The sequence below is a fragment of the Oenanthe melanoleuca genome, chromosome 14 (assembly GCF_029582105.1).
Source record: "Oenanthe melanoleuca isolate GR-GAL-2019-014 chromosome 14, OMel1.0, whole genome shotgun sequence".
NCBI classification, from domain to species: domain Eukaryota; kingdom Metazoa; phylum Chordata; class Aves; order Passeriformes; family Muscicapidae; genus Oenanthe; species Oenanthe melanoleuca.
This window is the reverse complement of record NC_079348.1, coordinates 7,306,603-7,332,263: the sequence shown is the minus strand read 5'-3', so window position 1 is coordinate 7,332,263 and position 25,661 is coordinate 7,306,603. Positions and strand designations below refer to the sequence as shown.

Below are 25,661 nucleotides of genomic sequence, written 5' to 3'. Positions count from 1 at the left end.
TCACTCAAGGATCACTCAGGGATCATCCAGTAATCACTCAGTGATTACACAGGGATTACACAGGGATAGCTCAGGAATCATTTAGGGATCACTCAAGGATCACTCAGGAATCACACAGGGATCACACAGGAATCACACAGAGATCACTCAGGAATTACACAGGAATCACTCAGGGATCATTTAAGGATCATTCAGGGATCACACAGGGACCACTCAGGAATCACACAGGGATCACACAGAGATCACTCAGCCCTCCCCATGGTTTGCCCAACTCCTCTCTCCACCCCATGTCCAGGTGGGAGGTGACCTTCACGCCACGTGTGGCGCTGTCCCTGCAGCCCCTGTGTCACTGCTGTCCCTTGTGTCCCCACAGAAGCCCAGCGCAGGCCCTACTACGCCGACTACTCGCCGGCCAGGAGGTACATCCACAGCCTGTGCACCAGCCACTACCTCGACCTCTTCATCACCTTCATCATCGGCGTCAACGTCATCACCATGTCCATGGAGCACTACAACCAGCCCAAGGTAGGAGCTGGGCCTCAATCTGAAATTAATTAGAAAATTGATAGGTGGAAAATTTATAAATGGATGTGAATTTATGTATCAGCTCCCTTATGTCAAAGGTGTTTAGTGTAAACAAGCCCCAAGCTGTGCCCCTCAGCACAGCTGCCCTGGGAGAAAATTGCCCATGGGGCCATTCCCAGTGATGCTTTAGGGTTTTGGCTTTTATATTTTCCATATATTTGTAATCCTGCAATTCTTAAGTGTATAAGTCTAAACTCTATACCCAGTGTGAGCTGCTGTTCTCTGTTTTGGTCAGACACAACAATTTCTGTTTAGGCTGGGAATCAAGGACACCTCACTGCCTCAGCCCTGAGAGATGGAAACAAAAGTGAGTTGGGGGGGAGCAAATTCGGGGTAAATTACTTCATTACCTAAAGCTGTAATTGGCAGATTAACCCCCAGTATGCAAATGAACCAAACTTATAAGAATGTGAAAACCCGTGACCCATCATCTGGCTTTGGGTGTAACTTCTACCCTAAGTGTACCTGAGGGCCCTTCAATAAATAGAAAAACTTTTTATCCCCTTAGTTTTGTCTGGCCTCTACTTTTAGATAGTCCCAAAAAAGCATCACCAGTTCTTGGGCAGCCTCAGCATTCTGATTCAGCTCTGCCTCAGCCAAAACCTTGATTTCCCTGCTTTGGGTAAAAAACCCCAAGCTAATGGGGAGTGAATGAAGCTTTTACCAGGAAAAGACCAATGCAAACATTTCCTCCTCTGATCCCAAACCTGACTGAGCCTCACACTGGAAAACAGTCTGGAGTTTTAGAATATTCCATTAACAGATATAAACTCAGAGATACAGCATGCAGAGTGTTTCTTTTCCTCAATGAATTTCGAATAAACCAATTTAAAAGTACAATCCTCCCCTTCTTAAATGTATTATAAAATCACTCTCCCCTCAGAACACTTTTGACATAAATCAAAGGGGCTGATATATAAATTTATTTCAATTTATAAATTTTCTATCTATAAATTTTCCATTTTGTTATCATTTATGAAGCTCTTGCTCAGCATTTACTTTTCCAGCATTCTGTTGTAACCTGCAAATGCCTCCTGGATGCTGAGCCAGAGAGTAATGTGGTGTGTGTGTGTTTGACACCAGGGTAATTCCTTTGCTTCCCATGGAAATGTTGTTTATCCAGATTAGGTTTTATTTGTGCTTGGTTTATGTTCACTTAGCACAGAGTTGTAAATCCAAATGCAAACGGTCACAAACGATGCGAGAAGTCAGGCTCAGGTTTTGGATGGAACAGGAAATTATCCCGTGGTTTTTAAGCTGCCATTTTTATTTTAGGTACTGGATCAAAAATAGGGATTGTTGCCAACACCTAAGGAAATTCCAGCTCTCATTCCCAAAATCAAGGGCATGGCCATGCCCTGGTGACCTCGCTGTGCGTGGGGGCAGCAAAGCCAGGCATCCCACAGAGGGGACAAAAAGAGCTTTCCTCTGCCTTGGGGTTTCCTGCAGGCTCCTCTGTTGCATTCATTTCCAATTTTGTCTGCTTTGACACTCACAATTCCCATTTTTTACTGAAAATTCAGAGTCCTGTGCTACACTGAAATAAATTCCCCTTCCCTCCCTCCTATCCCCCAATCCCTCCCTACCCCAAGAGCTGCTTCCCCCACCCCCAAGTGTCTATTTTAAGGCCCCACAAGATTCCTTTGCTATTGTTGGCCCCCAGCTCCAATGAAATCCATTGTAAACACTCATCATCCTCAAGTATAAACACTGTGGATTCCTGACTTCCGAGAGCGGCTCCGAGGGGAGCGGGAACGTTGCACCAAATATGGACACGCTTTGCCCAGCTCTGGAGATGTCCCATTTTTCAACAGGGAAAGGTTTTCATCCATCTCCAAGGTTTATTTATTTTCCCTGAGCTTTTTAAGCAAAGCCTTTGTCCCGAGGGCTGGAATCAGGAAATCCATCGAGGTTTTTCTTCTCCCCAAAGCTGGGCAGTTCAGACCAAGGAATCTTCAAGGAGATGGGGAAGGGGCGAATTTTTTATGTATGAACAATTCGTGCACTGAGCTTGAACCTGACATTTTCAGCAGAACTAATCTTAGTGCTTTGGAGGGTTTGGTTTGACTCAGGGGCTAAGCCTTTATTTGAGTTCTGCTGGGTGATTTAGTGAGCTCTGCGTGCCTTTATGACTTTATTCCTGATATTTCTGTGCTTCCCTCACCCTGCTCCCTGCCAGCCCCTCCACAGGGGTCTGGGAAGGGATAACTGGGCTGGCCTAACTGGGATCTCTCTTTCCAGTCCCTGGATGAAGCCCTCAAGTACTGCAACTACGTGTTCACCATTGTCTTTGTGTTCGAGGCACTGCTGAAGTTGGTGGCCTTTGGTTTCCGGAGGTTTTTTAAGGACAGGTGAGAGCATTTTGAAGCCCTGTGGATTTGGGATTCAGGGCTGGATTGACCCAGTTTCAGAGCCCAGGGCTGGCTCTCTGTGGGTGCAAACTTTGTTGTGTAAGAACTAAAAAATCCTAAGAACTGCTGGCTGTGTTTTGCAGGAGAAAATCTCCCAAAATTCCAGATGCATCTTTTCCCCCAGTATTTCCCTTTCCACCAGGCCAGAGGTCAGAAACACTTCCCAGTCAGTTTCCAGTCACTTCCCAGATTTTGTGGCTCACAGGATGTCTGTGCCAGCTGCTCTGAGCTGGTTTTGTACCACCTAAAAATGAGCTCAGATGAGAATGAGGAGATGCATTTGGGATTTGCTGGTCCCTGTTATCAATATAAAATCCCCTCCTAATCCCTCCATGGATTATCCCTGTGTAATTTGGATTCTGTGTGTGCTCCCTCTCTGTAGGTGGAACCAGCTGGACCTGGGCATCGTTCTGCTGTCCATTGTGGGGATCACTCTGGAGGAGATCGAGATGAACGCTGCCCTTCCCATCAACCCCACCATCATCCGCATCATGAGGGTGCTCAGGATAGCCAGAGGTGTGTCCTGCTCTGGGCTCCAGCCCCCCCAGCAAACCCTTTGGGCATTTGTCCTCCCAGCCCTGCTGCTTCATTTCCAGTGGGGAACATGGAATGGGCAGCTCAGACACCAGCTGGGGGTTCCATGGGGTTTTCCAGTGGCCTCTGAGGTTGGATTCTGATTCCAGCTGGGATCACAGAGCTTTTATCCTGGTCCAGAGCAGAGTGGGAAGTGATGGCAGTCAGGGATTGGGAAGATGCTCTTCACTAGTAAGGTAGTTCCCATATTCCTGCCTGGGCATGTTGGAACTTCTTGTAGGTTTTTTGTCCATTTTCATAGAATTCCAGGATGGTTTGGGTTGGAAGGGATCTTAAATCCCATCCCTGCCCATGTTCCTGTCATGGTAGGGACACTTTCCACCATCCCAGGTTGCTCCAAGCCTCATCTAACCTGGTCTTGGACACTTCCAGGGATCCAGGGGCAGCCACAGCTTCTCTGGGAATTCCATCCCAGCCCCTCCCCACCCTCCCAGGGAGGAATTCCTTCACCATATCCCATAACCCTGTGGCAGTGGGAATCCACTCGCCTTGGGACTGACAGTGATGTTCAGCCCTGCTGTGATGGAGAGAACTCCCCACATGTATAAACAGCAATAAGAGAGATCTAAACCCTCCCTGCAAGACCTGAACCTTGAATCCCTTCCTGGATTTTCCCTGCAACAACCCCCAGCCCTGCTGAGCAGGATTTGCTCCTCATTTCAGTGCTGAAACTGCTGAAAATGGCCACAGGCATGAGAGCTCTGCTGGACACAGTGGTGCAAGCCCTGCCCCAGGTAAGCCCCCAAAATTCCTCCATGCCCAGGGTGTTCCCCTGGGGAACAGAAGTGCCTCTGAGGTCTGGGGACATCTCTGTGTTTGGTGGCCTCCAGAAGCCACCTGGGGAGGATCTCAGCTTTCTCCAGGCTTGGGAGCAGAGTTTTGCACAGCTCATCCTGGAGTGGGTTTGATGGAAGAACCAAAATGACGGGAGAAGAGTTGCCAGAGAGCAAATTCCTCCAGGCAGAGCTCCTGCAAAGCCCAGATTTCACTGGCAAGTCTGGGAAACACAGGAGGGACAGGGAAGGAGGTTGGAGAAAGCACTGGGAGCTTCCAGCTCAGGGGTTTTATTTGGGAGGCAGGAACAACCACAATTATTGACAGAGGTGCTGCAGCCTTGGAAAGGCAAACTGGGGAGATACTTCTGAGAGTTAAAATCTTGATTTGGAGTCACCAATCACCAGATTCTCCTGAGCTGCAAGAGAAACAACACTTCCAGACTTAGGGAATTTGATGGGATCCTGCAAGTGTTCGTTTCCTGGGATTGCTTTTTTATTGATCTGAGAAAAGAAGGGAAGAAACTTTTTCTGGCTTTCAGTCCTCCATCAGAATTCCAAGGTGTTTTTTTTTTTTTTTTTTTTTAATTTTATCCTTTTTAAGGTGTGTTCTGCTGGTTTGTGGGTGTGCTGGTGTGAGCTGTGATTTTTCAGTGTTTGGAGTTGACTCAGACCCCTGCCCATCCCAATTCCCTGGATCCCAGGAGCAGCCTGGGGCAGACCCCGTGTGGGAGTCTCCTCCAGAGGATGAGTGGCCACAAGAGGATCAGCAGCAAACATAGAATTACCCAAAAGCACCCCTGGGACTCAGTTCCTAAGCACAAAGCAAGCCACAGTCTACTCCAAGAGAGCTGGAAAACTCTCTTGAAAACAAACAGGAATTTCTTTTCCTTGCAAAACCCATTTGCTTTGCTCTCCATCACTGCCATGAAGATGTTTCTAATCTGAGCATTTGCCTTTTGGCATCCAGATTTCCTTAAGGATTTGGGCTGAGGCTAAAGCAGGGATTTACCTGCCTGACCCCTGGGCTGGCATTTGAAGAAATCCTTGGATTTGTGTCTGTTTTTCCAATTTACAAAGCATTGTCACCACAGACCATATTTTTTCTCCCTCCTTGTTTTCCCCCAAACAATAGGGTGGCTCCAGGCCAGGCTTTTGGTTTCCTTGGGGTGTTCTTGCAGTTTGCATTCCCAGCAAGGTCTCTTGTCAAGGGAAAACCCCAGGGATATTCCCAGCAGATTAAAAAAAATGCCACTTTGGCCTCCAGTGAAGCTCAGAAAATGAGAAGAGAATTTTAGGAAGAGCTCTCTGACAACCATCACTCTTCATAAAGCTGCAGCTTTCATCTCCAAGGCAGGGCATGAGTTCCTACCCTAATTAAATCAGCATCCTAAAGCCACAGCTGGAAAATCCTCATAGAATGTGGTTTCTAAGTGACAAATAAAGCTAATTTAATGTTTATTCATTCAGGTTTGGGGGGAAATTCTTTGTCTGCTGTGTGGAGAATGCCCATTTATGGGCTGACAATGACAAGGAGCTGTCACTGCATTTTTGGGGGGTGATTTTCATCAGCTTTGGATTTGGTTTTTTATTCAGCAATTTGAGTAACACTTGGAGAACCAATTATCCCCAAATTTGGAGGAATGCAGCATTTTGATCCAAGACTGTCACAGGATTAATCTCCTCTTTTGGGATTTCGGTCTGAGCTTGAGCTGCTCTTTTCAAAGTGTTCCTGCCCTGCTCCTTATGTGGTGACCTCTGTCTGCCAGGTCACACCTTCTCCTCCACCTGATCTGTGGAAAAAAATGAAATGGAGAAGAGGGAAAAAATGAGGAGAGGCCACAGAGACAGAAAGAATAGTGAGGGAATGATCTGAGATTGACTCCTCTGCCCACCTTCCCCATGTCCTCTCAATCCCAGAAAAAAATCCCAGCTCCTGGTTCTTGTTTTAAGGATTCAGTGTTGGAGATTCAGCCCTCCCCTGTTGATGGAATACATTCATGTTCACTCTTCCTATTTAAAAAAAGTAAATCTGGTGAGTTTAGTCTGAATTAGCCAAGTTCATTTTTTCACTGGATGTAATTTTGGTTTTTTTTGTTGTAGTACTTGTTTTCAGAGAAATGGTAGATAAACTACTCTCTTGTCTGGTGAACAGGAGAGCAGTGAACTCCTTTAATCTCTCAGTGTGGAGCAGTTTTTCAAGACCTGCTTCAAGTGTTTTCCTTTTCTTTCTGAGCTGCTGCTCGTTAGGGCTCCATAATGAATTACCCCACTCATCCATCACTGATCATTTCCCTGCTCCTACATCTGGTGGCTGCTGGGTTTGGAAGCAAAGGCTCCTGTTTGATGGTTTTCCTTTAGTCCTTTTCCCAATCCCAGCTTTCCAAAGTCCAGTTCACCCTTTCTGTGTCAGATTTGGGTTTATGTTCCTGGTGGGAGTGAATACCACAGCTTATCCTGGAATCCAGACCAATTCCCACCCTCCAGCAAAAATAAGATGTGGAACTTCCCTATCAAGAGATCTGGGTTGTTTTCCCTTCTCTGGTCTCACTTGATCCATGGATGGCACATTAATTCCCTGCAGGCTGGACAGGAGACTCCTCTCTGTCTTCCAAACCTTGGAACTGCCCCCACAGGGACTCAGTGCCAAGAAAAAAGCCAAGAACTCCTCACTCCAGCAGAGCCCTGAAGGGCAGGACCTGAATTTGCTCCTGTCCAGGAGTTTATCTCCTCTTGGTGCTGTAATTCATGGGTTTATCTCAATCTGAGCTCCTGAAGAGCTTTTCTGGCATTGTCCAACAGCAGCTGGGGGACAAAAACAACAACCTAGAGACCCTGGAGAGCCACAGGGATGTGAACTCAGGGAGCAGGAATGGGAATGTGTGAGCAGCCAGCTCTGGGGATGATGGATTTTGGGAGATAGGGAAGTGTGGGCTGTGCTGCAGAGATCCCTGAGGGACCCCTCAGTGATACAGAATTCCAGAGGTACAAAAATCCTGCTGGCTCCTGGGGCTGAGGGGACGCAGAAAGGTGACTTTGCCCTCCAAGGTTCTGGCTCTCCACCAGCCCTGGAATTCTCACAGATTCTCTGTTTTCCAGGCAGATGTGTCCATTTTCTGCTGGGCTAGTGCATAAATCAGGCTGTGTTTTCCCACTGCCAGGATTGCTGCCTTGGCTGGAGAGGGATGGAAGGGAGATGGGGAGGACTCATGGCCTTGGAAAGGCTTGGCAGGAGTTTAATTTTATGAGGAATTGCTCTGGACAGGCATCCCAGGGAGCTGAGTGCATCAACAATGGGAATGCCAATGGATGTCAGAGCAGGAAGAGGCACAGGGGGAAGTGGCTTCACCTGAGGGGTGAAGGAAACACAAATTCCATCAGAGCTAGATGGAGGTGTGGAGAGGAAAGCCCTTCCCTTGAGCTCAGGAGGTTATTCCAGAGTTTTTGCAGTGGTAGGGCACAAATCCAGCTGGGATAGACTGGGAGAGGCTGCAGCCCCTCCTGGAGGCTCTGGGTGACATGGGGACAATGCCAAATGTCCCCACAGCATCCCAGGGCTGCCAGCCAGCATTCCAGAAGGGAAGGTCCATCCAGGAGAATCACAGATACTCACCAGCATCTCCAGCTCTTGTGGCTTCTCTGATGTCCTCAGGGCACCAATAATTATCCCCAAAACATTCTTCATCTGTGCTTCTCTCCCTGCAGTCCCCAGCCCCCCTTGGCTCTGGATTCCCAGGGAATGATGGATAGCCCCTGGCTGCCACAGAGATGTGAAATCTGGAGTTTTCTGGGCCCAAGTTAAGGGGAGCTGGATGGATTTCAGAGCCTGGGCTGAGCTGCTCAGAGCCAGAACCACTTCTCAGGGCCTGCTGGGGCTGCCAGAGCCGAGGCTGCTGCCAGAGCTGGATTCCTGCTCCTGGTGGAGCATCCCAGCCTTTGGAGAAAAGCTCCTGCCCCCTCCCATTCCCTCCAGCAGCATGATTCACACACCATCTTCTCCTTGTCTGCTCTCAGTAGATCTCAGAGTGCTCTGGAGACATCAATTACAGATCCCCGAGGGAATTCCAAAGGGGAACGTGGAGTTACAGGACGGGAATGACTCACACACACAGGCTGCCTTGGCTGTGCCCAGCCCCTGCCCCAGCTCCTGCTCCTCACACAGCCCTGGCAGTGTGCCTGGGGCCCTTCTCCATGCCCAGGCCTTGCTGGAGGCCAGGGCTGAAGAGGACTTCTCCTCCTTCTCCTTCTCCTTCTCCTTCTCCTTCTCCTTCTCCTTCTCCTTCTCCTTCTCCTTCTCCTTCTCCTTCTCCTTCTCCTTCTCCTTCTCCTTCTCCTTCTCCTTCTCCTTCTCCTTCTCCTTCTCCTTCTCCTTCTCCTTCTCCTTCTCCTTCTCCTCTCCTTCTCCTTCTCCTTCTCCTCCTCCTTCTCCTCCTCCTCCTCCTCCTCCTTTTCATTTTCCTTTTCCTTTTCCTTTTCCTTTTTTTTTCTTTTCTTCCTTCTCCTCCTTCTTCTCCATTTCCTTCCCTCTTCCCTCTCCCCTCCATTGAAATCCAGGTACTATCTTTTACAGATAACCTGGCAATAACTCCCATGTCACCCTAAATTCTTTGGGATTTCATCAATGCCATAAGTTTGCAGGCTGATTTTTCAGGCATCAAAATACTCAGGCTGCTTAGAGCAAAACCCAACGCCCTCTTCTGTTACCTCAACCTCAAAAGTTTGTTCATCACTTTTATTTTAATTCCCTGTAATTATTTGCTCATTTGCCTCCCCAGCAGTGTGTGTGGTGTGTTTGTGCTTGTGCTGATTTCTAATGGCTCCCAAACCATCAGTGGTCCAGCAGACAGGAGTAGAAAAGCTATTCCAGAAGGCAGCAGAGGCAGATGAAATAACCCAGCCCAGCCATCCACATCCCTGTTTTATCTTTATTATTCCCTGGAGGATGGTAATAATGTTAGGGAAATTGCAGAGCCAGTTTAGGCTTTATAGCAATTACAGCCTGCACTGGGTGATTGGACCATTCCCATTTCTTTAATATAAAAAATCCCCTCTTTCATCAGCAAGGGCTGTGTTGATTTTATAATGATAGATATCACACTGATAAACTTTCTGATTAAATTAAGTGTAGTCAAAATAACAAAAAAAAAAAAAAAAAAAAACAAAAAAAAAAAACCTGTGGCTGTGTCACCTCAGAGAAGAAAACTCTCCCAAACTCAGAGCTCACTAAATTGCACCCCAGAGACCAGGAATCCCTGGGCCTGACTGCCTGGGTCACCAACTAGTTCTTTGGATTTTAGGGATAAAATCCCTCTCGTGGTGCTGAGAACTCACTTTGTCTCAGTTAGGAGCTGCTCACAGAGCGATTAAAGTGGCAGCAGAGAGAAATGTGAGCAGTTCCTTGCAGGTGGGAGCAGGTCAGGTCACTCTGCCCTTCGTGTTCTCAGCCTGAATCACCAAAAATCTGCTCCAGGAGGTGTTTTTGAGGCTTGGAGTCTGTGCTGGGATGGAGTCCAGCAGGAGACTGTGATGCTGGTGGTGTGAGGAGCTTTTGTGCTGTTTGCACATCACTTGTCACCCCCTTCAGCCACCCTGGGGGGATTGGAACACCTCCAGCACCACCTGGAGCTGCTGTGTTGGTGTCTGGGATAAGGATTTTCCTATGGGACACCAAAAGCTAAAATCTGGGAAGTTCTTGAGAAGAAAATCAAAAGGCTCAGGGAGTTCTCCTCTCCCTGAGCATGCAAGCTCTCCATGCCAGTGAAGCATTTGGAAACCAGCTCCTCCTGTGGCTGGTTGCTGTCTCAGAGCCCCGAGAAGGGAAAGGAACCCAAAACCCAAAGCAGAGCCCTGCCCCACAGAGTGCCCTGTGCCCAAATTCCAGACCAGGGGAGGGAGATGGAGAAGCTGCTGCTTTCCCCAGGGGCATTTCTGCTCCTTCCCCTACACCAAAATCTCCCTGAGCCCCTTAAAGCAGAACTCAGGGGGAGCAGGGTGCTGCAGCCAAGGGAAAGCTGATTTCTCCCTGCTATGCTCGCGTTGAAAATGTGACTGAGTGATTTCATTCATGACCTCGACTTGCCTGACCCTTCTTCTGCTTTCTCCCTGTGTAGGTAGGGAACCTTGGCCTACTTTTTATGCTCCTGTTTTTTATCTATGCTGCCCTGGGAGTGGAATTGTTTGGCAAGCTGGGTGAGTAATGGTCCTGAGCCGCTCGCTCCATCCGGTTGGTGTTTATTTGGTATCTGCTGCTTCCTTCTCTCTCTCATTCTTGGGCCGTCCTCATCTTCACACTCAAGTCCTGAAGATGGAAGTTTTTTCTTGATCTCAGGGTCACAGCTGACACATGAGGATGGAACCCAGAACTTTTCTAACACACACACACAAACACATTTAGGGCTTTGTCCAGTACCACCCTTGGCTGCAGAGAAATTCTTTGCTGTTTAAACATCATTGCCCAGCATGGATTTGTTCAAGTTTGCTACTGGAAACGAGTCTGCAGAGCTGGATGGGGGTCAGGTTCCTGCTGGAGGGATGCCACCATAAACATGTCCCTGCTCAGAGCTTCCCCCACACCCCATCAGTTCTCTGCACTTGGCTGCCACTGCTCTTCCAGCCCCCAGGGCTGTGCCGTGCTCCCAGCATCACCTTCCCCTCTCTCCATCAATCAGGAGCCATCCAGTGCTCCCTGCTGGTCCAGCATTAATTAATCCTCCAGCCTGAGGATACTGGAGCTGCTCAGGAATGTGCCCATCACTAAAATCAAGCAAACCCCACTTTGCCCAGCCTGGAAAATGCTGTTGGAAGGAGCTGTGTCTGCATCCTCAACATTTCCATCCCAATTAGAGCTCCAGGAGCACCAGAAGGGCCCTTCCTGAGCAGAGTTTATGGCTGACATTAATCCCCTTTATGAGCCCAGCCCTCTGCTCAGATTACAAGTGCCTGAGAGCAGAATAATTCTTTCAAGCAAAACCAAATTATTTTTCAGTCTCCTACAAATTCCGGGGGAAAAGAATTAGTTCTGCACCCACCCTGAGTGAAGCAGTGTGGGTTTATATTCCATGCCTGGAGTTATGGGTGTATTTGTTCAGTCACAGAGGTGAAAAATGGCTCTTCTGGTGTTTCCACACAGAGCTGGGCAATGCCAGCCCAGGGAACCCCACTGGGGCAGGACTCTGCTTCCCAGCCCAATTTAATGGAAATATTCTCTCCTTTTTCCTGGTCAGTCCACACCAGCCACAAGAACCATCAGCCCTCTCTCCCCCAGGACTGGTCATTTGTGGGTTTTTCTTGGCTTTTTTTTTTTTTGTTGTTGTTTTTCCTTCCAATTTACCTCGGAATAATTACCTAAGACTGAAATGCCCAACCAAGAGCCATTGCTGCCTGTCCTAATGGATATTTAACGAGGTTGTGTTTTATGGGAAGATGGATATTTCATATGTTCAATTTGCATTCATTAGGCTATTAATTCTCAGGGGGAAAATGTCAAATTGCTCCACTTTATCTCAGTGAAAATATCCCTCGTGGTGGATGTAAAAAATCATCAAGGCAACGACGCAAGCAACAGGAAAACAGACAAAGGAGGCTGTAGAGCAGAGTAAAGAAAATCACAGAAATCATAAGATCATGGAATCATGGAAGGGTTTGGTTTTAAAAGGACTTTAAAGCCATCCTGGGCCACCCCCTGCCATGGCAGAGACACTTTCCACCATCCCAGCTTGTTTCAGATCCCGTCCAACCTGGCCTTCAATGTTTCCAGGGATGAAAATTCCACCAGCAGCATTTCCACTGCTCCTGGTGTCCTGTCCCAAGGTTCTCCAGCTGAAATCACCTTTCCCCCTGCCCTCCCTGTTCCTGCTGGGCAGGACATCACCACCCCCTGATGCCATGAATCCATGGGACGTAGCTCAGGGTGCCAGCCCCAGCTTTGGGGGCTGCTGTGGATGATCCAGCATGGCTTGGCTGATGTGCTGCTCCTTCCCTGTCCCACAGATTGCACTGATGAGAATCCCTGTGAAGGCCTGAGCCGCCACGCCACCTTCACCAACTTTGGCATGGCCTTCCTCACCCTCTTCAGGGTGTCCACGGGGGACAACTGGAACGGGATCATGAAGGTGTGTGCAGTCCCTGGGGACTTCCTCTTCTGGGAGAGCTGTAGGTACAGTTTTCAAAGATTTAGGCAACTCTTGGGTGAAAACAAAAATGGTTCCTCTTAAAACATCAAAATGAGGCTTCCTGATGTAAAAGCCAGGTGTGTTATCAAGCAGAGGTTTGTCCTAAGTCTCAGCCAGCCTGAAGGTTTATTCCTGGATATAATAGTTAAGGAAAATGATGCCAGGTTTTTTGTCTGGGAGGAGTAAGCATGTGCTTGGGATGTGTCATGGAATCACAGGATCATGGAATGGTTTGGGTTGGGCAGGGACACCTTCCACCATCCCAGGTTTCTCCACACTGTGTCCAACCCAGCCCAACACTCCAGGGATGGGAAATCCAAAACTTCTGGGCAGCCCATTCCCCTTCTTCGTAGGTGCTGCAATTCACCATCTCCTTATTTTCTCTTGCCTGTTTCAGTCGTACCCACTTTGTGTTTCTTTTGTTGTTTCTGCACCTGGAGGCCGAGTAGAGCCTCGCTAATGCTGCCCTGTCCCTCCCTGCTGCAGGACACGCTGCGGGAGTGCACTCGGGAGGACAAGCACTGCCTCACCTACCTGCCCGTCATCTCCCCCGTCTACTTCGTCACCTTCGTCCTCATCGCCCAGTTCGTCCTGGTCAACGTGGTGGTGGCAGTGCTGATGAAGCACCTGGAGGAGAGCAACAAGGAGGCCAAGGAGGACGCAGAGATGGACGCGGAGATCGAGCTGGAGATGTCCCGAGGAGCCAGCGCTGCCGGCGGGAGCAGGAGCGGGGGGGTGGCTGCGGAGAGCCGGGAGCTGCACGGGAACCAGGAGCTCAACAAAGGGCAGCACCCAGCCCTGGTGAGAGCCTGCACACAGCTGGGCTGGGGAGGGGATGGATCCCACCGGCCTGACCAGCAGATTCCACACAGAGCCAGAGGATGGGAGACAAGGAGCTGTCCCAGCCCCTACAGCAGGGAGTCACCACCACCCCACACCCTGAGCCAGCTCCCAGGGCTCCTGCAGGTGGAAGGTGCTGGAAACGTTATCCTGGCCGTAATTCCAGAGGAGGGCTGAAAGTCCATCTCTCCACTTCATTCTCAGGTTGTGGATTTTAAGTTCAGAGCCATAAAAGCCACAGGTCCCTGTCCTGCTGTCCTGGCCAGTCCGTGTCATTTTTCAGGACCTTGTTGTTTCAGCAGAACCAACCTGAGCGATCCCAAAAAACCTGGGAGTGCTGGCACTGGGAAGGGACAAATTCCCTTTACCTGGGCACTGCTCAGGTTCTGTTTAATCCCACTTTGGGATTTCCAGAGGATGCTGCAGCAATCCATTGCTGGTGTAAACCTGCAGCTCCCCACTGGCTCTGCTTAGGACATGCAGGACTTGGGGGGCTGGAGGTTCCTGGGTTGATTTTCCAGACACTGAATCCTATCAGTCCTCTAGGAAAACAATCAGAAGTGCAGGGGGGGAGGTAGGATGTGAGATAATTGTCTCATCCCATGTCAGCAGCCTGTGATTAAGAGTGAACATGGAATTGCTCTGTCACCATGATCACAAATAAATCTACCGCGAAATCAGTGGGGGCTTGGAGATTAAATTACATTAAATTAGATTTTTGTGAAATCTATCAGACTCCATTAGGGCGAGGAAAAAGATTTGGTTACACAGCAATGGGGAATTGACTATTTGAATGTTGTTCCTGACAGACATTCCTGCAGGGAAATGCACAGGTTGCATTTCTAAGCGAGGGAAGAGAGGGCACATCCTTTCACACAGGCTGGGATTGCAAACAGTGCATTCTCCTTGGGTTTTCCTCATCTTCCAATGCTGCCCAAGGACACAGGAGCCAGGCAGAGCCTCCTTTTAACCCTGGAGGTGGGGAGGTTCCTGCTGCACTTCCCACCATGTCCCACCATGATGTCCCACCCATCGTGGTGTTGTGCTGAACTGTCCCAAACCTGTCCCTTCAACGCCACAACCTTTCCAGCCTCTGTCCTTTCCAGCTGAGAAATCCCAGAGGAATCAGCCTTGTGTGGGATGGGAGTGAAATCCTCTTTTTAGCCCTTCAAATGTGCATTTGGTGTGCAGGGTGATGTGTGAGCAGTGTGACTTCAAATGTGAAACCCAGAGCTGCAGGCAGATTTTTTGTTTGTGGAGAAAACAGTGTCAGGTTTGATTTTATTGTTGTTGTAAGAACTTGTTTATGATACTGAGGAAACTAAGGCAGAGGGGGATCAACATCTCAGGCTTCCAGCAATGCCCAGAGCTGGGGATTCAGGGGATGCTCCAGGGAGATTCCCAGCAAACCAGAAGAGCTTCAACTCCCTCTGCTCCCCATCTCCCCACATGCCCAGGTTTCTGATTCCCAGGGTATGGGATCAGGCTCTGGAGTGCAGCAGCTGTTTCCCAGCAATGAGGAGGAGCAGTAGTGACATCTCCAAACCATCCTCACTGTCCAGAGCAGCTCTCCAGGTGGCAGCCAACAAATTTCCCATCCATGGTTCATATTTCAAGCACTTATTTCATTTGAAATTTCCCCACATCCTTAATTCAGTCAGGTCCCAGCAGCTGAACCCTTAAAAACTGAAGTGGCTGATGTCCAGAAGGGCTTTCTGTCCATTTGTTCCAGCCAAAGACAAGCTGAGCTTTAGGAGCCAAATCCTGAGATCCTTCTGTTCAAGTGCTGAGACCTTTTGTTCTCAGTGTGGCTCCAGGCTATGAAGGAGCCCCAGGCTGCCCCCAGCTCAGGTGGGGATGGAGCTGATGAGCTGGGATGGCCAAGAACCAACTGGCACTGGCTGCTCAGGCTTTAATCCATCAGCTGAGAGCCCTGGGTGGCTCCTGGGCACAGCCACACTTGGCAGAGCTGGATGCCAACAAGCTGTAAATACCTGCTGGCCCCCCTTCCCAGCCAGGCTCCACAGGGTGGAAGCATGGAGTAATTCATCTTGGGGTGTGCATCTTCAGGGAGCTGAGGAAAGACATTTATTATCCAGAAATACAAGGGAAAAAACAGATTTAACCAGATCCTTGGTGAGCTCCAAACCTGAGGGATCTCAGGGACAGGTTTTGCTGGCAGAGAGGGAAAATAGCCCGGCAGAGCAAAACAAAATACATTTAATTTAAGACATGCAGCTGGGAAAATGTTTTCAATCAGTCACTGGGAGGCTGACATTAAAGGAAAACCAGAGGGATTAGCTGTGGTTTAGATAAAAGGGTAACCTGGGAGGGAATGTGTCCAGCCAGGCTGCAGGGCCTGGCCCAGGGGCTCCTGCTCCCCCAACCCTTGGCCAAGTTGTGGCATCACCTCCCAGCTTCTCCATCAGCACCTCAGGGACATCATTTGTGTCCCTAAAGCTTCCTGTGAGCCCAGGGTGGATTTGCTGAGCAGGTTTAAGGTTTGTGTGTGCTCTGTGTGGGCACTTCCAACCAGTCCCATTTCAGTGACAACAGAGAAAATTCCCATTTCTATCCCCAGACAGGCTCCACAGCCCCACCCTCACTGCCACCGTGTCTCCTCCTTCCCTCTGCCTCCTTCTCCAGGGCTCAGTGGTGCCCAAAATGCTCCAGGTTTTAGGAGAGAGGCCTCAAGGTGTGCAGTGGTTAAATGTGTTTAAATGTCTGCCCTGTGAGTGTGTTCTGGGGAGAATTTCCAGAAGGATTTGTTTTGGCCCCTCTGTCCTCTGTTTGAGGAGAAGGATGTCACCCTCAGGCCTCCTGAAAGCATCTCCTTGGAACCTCAGATCAGGAAAATGTGAGAAATGCTGCTTTCATCATCCTTTTCCCTGGCCTTTCCTTTCTCTCTGCTTGTCCAAGAGTTGACTTTGAACAAAGAATTGGCTTTTTTAGTGCTGGGTCATTGATGCCTCCTTTATTCCAGCCCCATCCTGAGCCCTTCCCTCAGTGTCACTTTGCTGTCCTGCATCACCACAGCTGCAGGCTCTGGGTGAGACACCTGCACAAGGTTTGGAAGCAAAAAAGAGAAGGAATTCCCCTATATCCTGGTTTGGAAGACAGATGTCTGCTAAGAAAGGCAGGAACTCCTCTTTGAAATGGAGAATGTAAACCCCTCCCTCCAAATTATAATAATAATTTTGAAATTAAGGGGCTCTCAGGTAAAGATATGGGAATAGGAATAACAGTTCTTTACTAGGAAAATTAAAATAGAAATACAGTATTACACAGAACAATCCCAAAAAACTGCCAGAGTCAGAATCCAAGCTGACACCCATCAGTCAGTCAGGGTGTTGGCACAGTCCCATTAAATCCTGCAGTGACAGATGTGGTTGAAACAGTTTCCTCTGAAGGCTCAGTGATGATGTAGAAGGGTCCGGTTTTCCTCTGGAATCCAGTGGAAAAGGCTGCTCTGCTGTTCCAAATCTCAGTTTTTATCTAGGGCTTGGCTCCTCCCCTGGCTGGAGCATCTCCCAATGGGATGATGTCATGTTATCAGTCATGCCCTGGGTCTTACAATGGCCCATTAACAGGAGATATCTCCTGGAGGGAGGATGGGTTATGGAAAAGACAAAGATGACTGGCCCAGCTGGTTTAACAGATGACCCATTAACAGAGAACATCTCCCATGGAGATGAGGATCACTGCCCCTCCTGGTCTCAGCAGACGGTGACATAATCCATACTTTTGGTCACATCCTGTATTGCAGCCTAAGACACCCCTTAACTTCCTTTCTCGTTGCTCTGCAGGGCAGTGCAGCCTCCCTGAGGCCCCAGGATTGCCAGAACCTGCTGACAGTCCGTAAGATCTCCGTGTCCCGGATGCACTCCCTGCCCAACGACAGCTACATGTTCCGGCCCGTCACCCCAGCCAAGGCCCCGCTGCCCCTGCACGAGGTGGAGATGGAGACCTACCCCTGCAAGGCCCCAAGAGGTACCAGCCCTGCAGACTCCCCTGCACTCAGGCAGAGTTTTGGGTTCCTCACAACAAGAAGGATGGAGAGTGTCCAGGGAAGAGGCTGGAGCGGCTCGGAGGGCTCAGCCTGGAGGAAAGGAGGCTCAGGGGGAAAGTTCTCACTCTCCACAACTCCCTGGCAGGAGGGTGCAGGGTGAGGCTCTGCTCCCAGGGAATAGGGCCAGGATGAGAGGAAACAGCCTCAAGTTCTGCCAGGGGAGGCTTGGATTGGATGTCAGGGAAAATTCCTTCCCTGGGAGGGTGTTCGAGCATCCGAACAGGCTCCCAGGGCAGTGGTGGGGTCACCATCCCTGGAAGGGTCCAAAAAACCTGGATCTGGCACTTGGGGACTTGATTTAGTGCTGTCCTTGGCAGTGCTGGATTAATGGAATTAATGGATTCACTGGAATCTGTGGTCTTTCCAATTCCATGATTGCATCCACAGGGCAGCAGCTGCACAGGGGGGTTCAGTGGGGAGCAACCAACCCAAGCATGGCCTGAGCAGGCTTTGCTCCCATTTAATTTGTTTAATTCCATCAGCACAACAGTGGTTTTCCACATTCTGCATAATTCCACGTTTCCATCACTGTTGGAACCCTGGTCACTGAGAATTTTAGACTTTCTGTGCTAACAGACACTAATCCCCAGAAGAACACTGCATTTAACCTGAAGCCATGGAAAATGCTTCCAAAATTCAATAGAACCAAATTTATAAGTGTGTAGTTTAAATGAAAGTGTGTAATATCACACGGTGGAAAATTCAAAGTTTTAAAATATAGTAATATATAGATAAAACAAGATAGAAGTTTTAGAATAGAAGTTTGTCCTTCTTCTTCACCTTCTTCATAAGTCTGAGTAGTATTTTGTAATTAAATGGAAAAGTGTGCATTACAAGCCATCACTTTCCCAGGAGCCAGCTGGTGGCTCAGATGTCTGGGGAGAAGTGAAGCTCCCAAGCACAGGCACAGGTTTTTAGCTGAGGAAAAGGGAGCTGTGCATTCCCCCTAACTGCTGCCTGCGGATCAATAACATCCCCAGGAATAAAAGCCGGAGTCAGGATTGCTTCCAGCACAATTCCTCATCGTTTCAGGCAGGCTGCAGCCTCAGGGCAGTGCCTTTCAGCACCACACAGCGAGTTCAGAGCTGCAGGAGTTTCTTTGGGAGCAGAAAGATTAAAAACCATTCTCTGGTTCTTCCCAAGCCCAACCTTGTAATGAATGTCATGGAGAGACCCCATGGAGAGACCCCATAATCCAGGAATCACAGAGCCTTTGAGGGGCATTCATCCCCTGCATCCGAGCACATCCCCCTGAAAATGCCTTTCTGTCTCTTTTGTCGAGCTGCTCTGAAGGGGAGATCGATCTGAAACACAATCTCTGCCTCCCCTAAAAGCACCCTGCTCCTGGAGTGGCTCCCAAGAACTCTGCCCAGCCTGGTTTCCTTTGAGCCAGCGTGGTTTGAAATGCAAGAATGCTCAGTGGGTTTGCACACCCTGATTTGCTCTGATTTCCTTGGGAGAAGGAACTCTGTGTTTGTTCAGACTCTCTGGGAGCCAGGCCATGTTCTCTGCTCAGTGTTTATTATTATTTCACCTGCAAATTCCTCGTGAAGGAAAGAAAACAGAGGTTGAGTTTCACGGGTGGCCTCCTGGGGCTGCTTTTCATCCCTGGAGCAGCTGTAAAGCAGGATTTATATCCATATAAAACTGCTGGGATGTTGGCAGGGGTGGGTAGAACCCACCAAGAATTCTCTGATGTTTCCCAAATTCCTAAATTTCTCTCCAAGAGCACTGGAGGGATGGATATGATGGATATGATTTTTTACCTGGTGGCAAAACCAGCAGCACCCCGAGCTGTGCTGCTCCTGAGCTGCCCAAACCCTGCTTCAAGTCACAGATCCACAAATTATATCCAAATAAAACTGAGCCTCCCATGAGCATCTGTGTTTCCACGGGCTTCGGGATGTCTGATCTTCTCCCAATACTCCACCAACCACACAGTGAAAATCTTGTGGGATGAGCAGATCTCAGGTTATTTTTGTTTTAGATGCAGTTTGCTGATTTCCTAGAAAAAATAAGAGAAAAAATATCCAACTCCAGAGATCTTCAGTGCTACTGAACATCCACTTTGGAGGGGGTTTGGGTTTCCTAAATGAGAGCTTGATGGAAAGTTTCCAACAGGAGGAAATTCCAACTGAGGACAGGGAGTAGAGCATCGGGTCTGGATTTTATGACCATGTTTGTGACAGATTTTATGTCAGAGTTTTTCTGCATCATAAAAAGCATTTTATAAAGCCTGGAATAGCACATGAACAGCACAGGCTCAGGTCTAGGAGAGCCCCCAAAAAAACTGGGGAGAAGCGGGGTGGGGGTGGGAATTCCTTCTATGGTGCTCTGGAGAAAAGCTCCAAAAGAAAAATTATTAAACACTCACTTTTCTTTGTCCCTACCAACAAATCTGTCAGTGAAATGCAACTGTGATGTGTCTGGATGGCTTTTGTCAGGGGTTCAAGTTCCCTGACCCCTGGGTGAGATCTCTTGGAGTGATGGATAAGGGTGTTTTTAACACGGAGCTGGGCAGCACTGGAGGAACAGACGCTGGCTTTCAAACTAATGAGGACAATAAATCCTGCAGCCAAAAAACCAGAGGAGCAGGAGATCTTTCAAACAACTCCCAAGTGCTGTAAAGCAGCACCACGGATGGGCTGAGGAGGAGGGATGGACTCCAGAGCCAGCCTGGGAGGCTTTGGGAGGATTCCAGCCTGTCCAGAGCTCAGGGATGTCAGAGCACTTGGAGCAGCTCCTGGTGGGACCAAGCTGAGCCTTGGGGACAAACCCTGGTGGTACTTGGGCTGTGGTACCTGAACTCTGGTGGCCCTGGGACCAGCTGTGCCTTGGGGACAAGCCATGGCTGTGGTGGCCCTGGGCCTGCAGAAATTGTAGAGTATCCTGAGTTAGAAGGACCCACAAGGATCAGAGCCCAGCACAGACACCCCAACACCTGTGACCTCCCTGCTGAGGTTCGAAGCAGCACACAGGACAAGGGACAAGGCTTTTAACCCCAAATTTTAGGACTTTTTGGGACCATTTTTCATGTGATTTTTGGGGATTTTTGTGTTTCTCAGTGCTAATTTTGCAGGATTTTACTGGGTTGTTTAGGCTGAATTTTTCCTGGATTTTTCCTGATGTTTTTCCCAATAATCCCTGGGATTTTTGCAGATCTTAGGTGATTTAGTATGGATTTCAGGAGTTTGTGGGCCATTTTTTGTGCGATTTTGGATTATTTTAAGTTGCGTTTCCTCCAGATATTTTGCCTGCTCATTTTCCCATTTTCTTCCTCAGAAACCCCTGAAATCTCACTGAATTTTGGGGGCATTTTTTAGTGCAGATATTAGGACTTTTGAGCTTCAAAGCAGCAGAGAGCACAAGAAACAAATCTTCTAACCCCAAAAGGATTAAATCCCCTAAAGGTACCAAAATCCCAAAGATTTATGCTGAGATTTAGAATCAGGAGATTTTAGATTTACGCCGAGCCTGCCCCAGGAGGATTTTTCCTTCTCCCTGCTGTGTTTTTGAAGCTTCTCCAGGCCGAGCACTGACTGTGTGTGTCCTGCCCTAGGGTCCATCTCGTCCACCCGCTCGCAGCCCGTGGGCAGCTCCTGGCTGAGGGTGCCCGGGGAGCCGCAGGGCGAGGGGAGCCCCCGGAACCCGGCGCTCAGACTGCTCTGCAGACAGGTGAGGGACCGGCTCCTCCTCCCTCCTCCGCCGGAGAATTCCTGTGCCGGAGCCAAACACGCCGGCAATTTCAATATTTAAATATAAAAAAATTAAATATCAGTTTTAAATATATCGATTTTAAATATATCAATTTTAAATATCAATTTTAAATATATCAATTTTAACTATCAATTTTCAATATATCAATTTTAAATATCAATTTTCAATATATCAATTTTAACTATCAATTTTTAATATATCAATTTTAAATATCAATTTTCAATATATAAAATTTAAATATCAATTTTCAATATCAATTTTAAATATATCAATTTTAACTATATCAATTTTAAATATCAATTTTAACTATATCAATTTTAAATATCAATTTTAACTATATCAATTTTAAATATCAATTTTCAATATATCAATTTTAACTATCAATTTTAACTATCAATTTTAAATATATCAATTTTCAATATATCAATTTTCAATATCAATTTTAAATGTAAATGTTGCATCTTAATTTGAAATATAATTTTTAAATATAAACTTTAATATAAAATTTTAATATAAATTTTTAGTATAAATTTTTAATATAAATTTTTAATATAAATTTTTAATATAAATTTTAAATATATCAATTTTAAATAGCAATTTTAAATATCAATTTTAAATATATCAATTTTAAGTATCAATTTTAAATATCAATTTTCAATATCAATTTTAAATGTAAATGTTGCATCTTAATTTGAAATATGATTTTTAAATATAAATTTTTAATATAAAATTTTAATATAAAATTTTAATATAATTTTAATATCAATTTTCAATAAATCAATTTTAAATATCAATTTTCAATATCAATTTTAAATGTAAATGTTGCATCTTAATTTGAAATATAATTTTTAAATATAAACTTTAATATAAAATTTTAATATAAATTTTTAATATAAATTTTAATATAATTTTAATATCAATTTTCAATATATCAATTTTAAATAGCAATTTTAAATATCAATTTTAACTATCAATTTTAAATATCGATTTTAAATATCAATTTTAAATGTAAATGTTGCATCTTAATTTGAAATATAATTTTTAAATAGAAATTTTTAAATAGAAATTTTTAATATATCAATTTTTAATATCAATTTTAAATATATCAATTTTAAATATATCAATTTTAAATATCGATTTTAAATATCAATTTTAAATGTAAATGTTGCATCTTAATTTGAAATATAATTTTTAAATAGAAATTTTTTAATATAAATTTTAAGTACGAATTTTAAATGTAAATTTAAAGACAGGTTTTAAATCTAAATTTTACATACAAATTTTTAATATCAATTTTAAATATAAATTTAAATGCAAGTTTTAAATAGAAATTTTTAATATAAATTTTCAGTACAAATTTTCAATACAAATGTAGATACAAGTTTTAAATATGAATTTTAAATCCTAGTTTTAAGTATTAATTTTGAGTATTATTTTTAAGTATAAATTTTAATATAAATTTAAATAAAAGTTTTAAATATAAATTTTAAATATAATTTTTAAATATCAGTTTTTAATATGAATGTTAATATAAATGTTTAATATAAATTTAAATACAAGTTTTAAATGCAGATTTTAAATACTAGTTTTAAATATTCATTTTAAATATAATTGTTAAATATCAGTTTTAATATAAATTTTAAGTACAAATTTTAAATATAAATTTTAAATGCTAATTTTAAATACTAATTTTATATATAATTTTAAATATAAATTTTAAATACAAATTTTTAATATAAATTTTAAGTACAAATTTAAAATATAAACTTTAAATACTAGTTTTAAATATTGATTTCAAATAGAAATTTTAAATTTCCAATATAAATTTTAAATACAAATTTCCAGTATAAATTTCCAATATAAATTTTAAATACAAATTTTATACACGAATTTAAAATTTCCGCACCTGCAGGTTTTTTTGGTTTTTTTCCTAGTTATCTTCTTTTCTCCTTCTTCTCTTCTTGGTCTCCATACCAACAGCCTTGATCAGAGAATACTTATCAAAACAAAGCTCATTTATTAACCCTCTCTAGCCCAGAGAGCTCCTGCTACAGACGGTGCCCTGGCAGGGTGTGGAAGGAGATGAGCTTTGAACCCCTTCCAGCCCATCGTGGGTCTGTAACTGTGTGTCCTACTATAGAAGGTGCCGTGGCAGGGTGTGGAAGGAGCTTTGAACCCCTTCCAGCCCATCGTGGTTCTGTGACCGTGCCCATCACCCAGGAGCCGCTGCCCAGCACATCCCCGGTTCTCACCCGTGTCTCTCCCCTTGCAGGAGGCCGTTCGGACGGACTCGGTGGACGGACAGACGGCGGAGCGCAAGGACAACGTGCAGGCAGAGCCTGGAGAGCCGCAGCCATCAGCAGAGCAGCCCCAGGGCTCCCTGAGCCCCAGCCCTCTCCATTCCCCGCTCTCGGCCTCCCCTCCCCTCTCCCCGCCGTCCTCCCCGCTGCGGCCGCTCAGCCCCCTGGCACGGAAGCACACGTGCGGCCAGCACGGCACTGCCAGCCCCTCCAGCCCCTCCAGCCCCTCCAGCCCCGAGGGCTGCCAGGGCGAGCCCTCAGACCTGGCCGACGAGGAGGTTCGGCACATCAACAGCTCGGCCAAAGACTGGGCAGAGGAGCACTCGGACCCCGGCAGCCGCTCCACGTCGCCCTTCACCTCCCCGGCCCCGTCCCCCGTGCCCCTCAAGAACTGCAGCACAAGCAGCCTCTCCCGCAGGGAGAAGGACTTGAAGAAGTTCTACAGCACCGACACCAAGGGCTTCCTCAGCAAGCCCAACTGGGCCGACGAGCAGCGGCGGCATTCCATCGAGATCTGCCCCTCCGGCGGCGCCCCGGACTGCGGCTTCCAGGAGCCCAGCGAGGACAAGCAGCGGCCCCTCGGCCACGTCCAGCCAGAGGCCGACTACATCCACGGAGCCAGGAGGAAGAAGAAGATGAGCCCGCCCTGCATTTCTATAGATCCTCCCATGGAGGATGACGGCGCGGCGGCCCCGCGCACCAAACCCTCCGAGAACACCCTGCTGCGGAGGAGAACCCCGTCCTGCGAGTTCCCGGCCTACCGAGAATCCCTGGAGCTCCCGGAGAGCCAGGCCCTGTGCCGTGGGGAGCACCTGAGCATCCCCAACTTCTCCTTCGAGCAGCTGGACGGCGGCTCCTTGAGCAGCCTCTCGGAGCTGCTGGACAGCGGCCAGTCCACGCCGGCCTCCGTGGACTCGCGGCCGGACGCGGAGCTGAAAAACACGGAGCACTTAAAAACTCAGCGGGGCAGCGGCGAGAGGAGCAAAGAGCAGCTGGGCACTGCCAAGAGCCCCCTGCGCCAGCAGGACTCGGGCCCCGTGACTGTCGCCACAGAGGATGGCGCAGATGACCCAGTATAGCTGCTGGGATGGGGGACAGGGGGGTCTCAAGGGCTTGTCACCCGTGGGGGGTTCCAAAGCGAGGGGACCGAGGGCCGTCCCCTCCCTGCGGTCACTCGTTGGGAAGCGCTGTGGAAGTTTGCAAAAAAAACCACACACACACACACAGGAGAAAGAAAAAGAGAGGAAGAAACCAAACAAACGGCTCGAGGAAACTGGGGATGGGTTTTTTGGTGGATTTGGCAAGAGGTTCTGGGGTTTCTTTTCTAAGAGTTGATGCAGGGGTGGCTTCGTTCCTCCTACCCTGCTCCGTGGCCTCGATCACATTGATTCGGGTCCAAGGTGGTGGTTGGGATTAGGGGAGAATCTCTTGGGGTTTTGTTGTTTTGTTGGGTTTGTTTTTTTGGTTTTTTTGTTTGTTTTTTTTTTAATTTTAAAGATGCTCAACTTTTCCTGAGGCACCTTTTCGAGCTGTCACGTTACGTTGGAGTGCCTGGGAGATGGACATTGTCTGTATATCAGCAGTTCTATAAATAAAAATTCTGTACTTGTGAGCTACAAAATGAGGAAACAACAACAAAAGAAAACCTGGAAAAAAAACAGACCCACAAAAACTCTGTCTTCATAATGCACATATTTTTATAGAGAAACAGAGATGCTGTTTTTTGCATTATATGGGTGGTGTTTCCTTGGGTTTTCTGTGGAATTAATTATTCCAGCCATTCATTTTCCAAATGTTTCTCCTCTTTCCTCACTTCCCTTCCTTCCCTTCCCTCCACCATCACCCCACCAGCTTCTTCTCACAGCTGATGCTTCTGATGTCTCGCTCATTTTCTTTTGTACTTTAGAGGTTGTCCTAATTACAGACAAAAAAACCAAATCACTACTGAATTGTAGCCAGTGCAATAATAATAAGTTATTCATTCTTCTTGTGTGTCCAACTGTCCTGTTGCTTTTTTTCCCCCTTTTTTTTAAACTGAAATTCAGGTTAAACGTCGCAATAATCTGAACTAACATGCACAAAGACGGTTTCTTGTGTTACAAAGAGAAAAGACTAATGAAAAAAGGAAAAAAAAAAACTACATTTACAGAGAGACTAAAAAAAAAAACTGAACAAATAAATAGTAAATTATTTAAGAAATG

General features: G+C 46.7%; 1 protein-coding gene across 1 annotated transcript in view; it reads left to right on the top strand.

The window, feature by feature from the left end:
* Window positions 1-24,703, top strand: part of CACNA1H (calcium voltage-gated channel subunit alpha1 H) — a 113,576-nt gene extending 88,873 nt beyond the window's left edge. Inside the window, exons 24-33 of the mRNA XM_056503497.1 lie at window positions 374-525; window positions 2,827-2,936; window positions 3,379-3,512; window positions 4,254-4,324; window positions 10,474-10,552; window positions 12,353-12,474; window positions 13,021-13,335; window positions 17,181-17,364; window positions 21,003-21,118; window positions 23,433-24,703. Coding sequence (XP_056359472.1) covers window positions 374-525; window positions 2,827-2,936; window positions 3,379-3,512; window positions 4,254-4,324; window positions 10,474-10,552; window positions 12,353-12,474; window positions 13,021-13,335; window positions 17,181-17,364; window positions 21,003-21,118; window positions 23,433-24,539 — 2,390 coding nt within the window. The 3' untranslated portion in view covers window positions 24,540-24,703. The remainder of the gene's footprint in view (window positions 1-373; window positions 526-2,826; window positions 2,937-3,378; window positions 3,513-4,253; window positions 4,325-10,473; window positions 10,553-12,352; window positions 12,475-13,020; window positions 13,336-17,180; window positions 17,365-21,002; window positions 21,119-23,432) is intronic.
* Window positions 24,704-25,661: the final 958 nt, after the last annotated feature.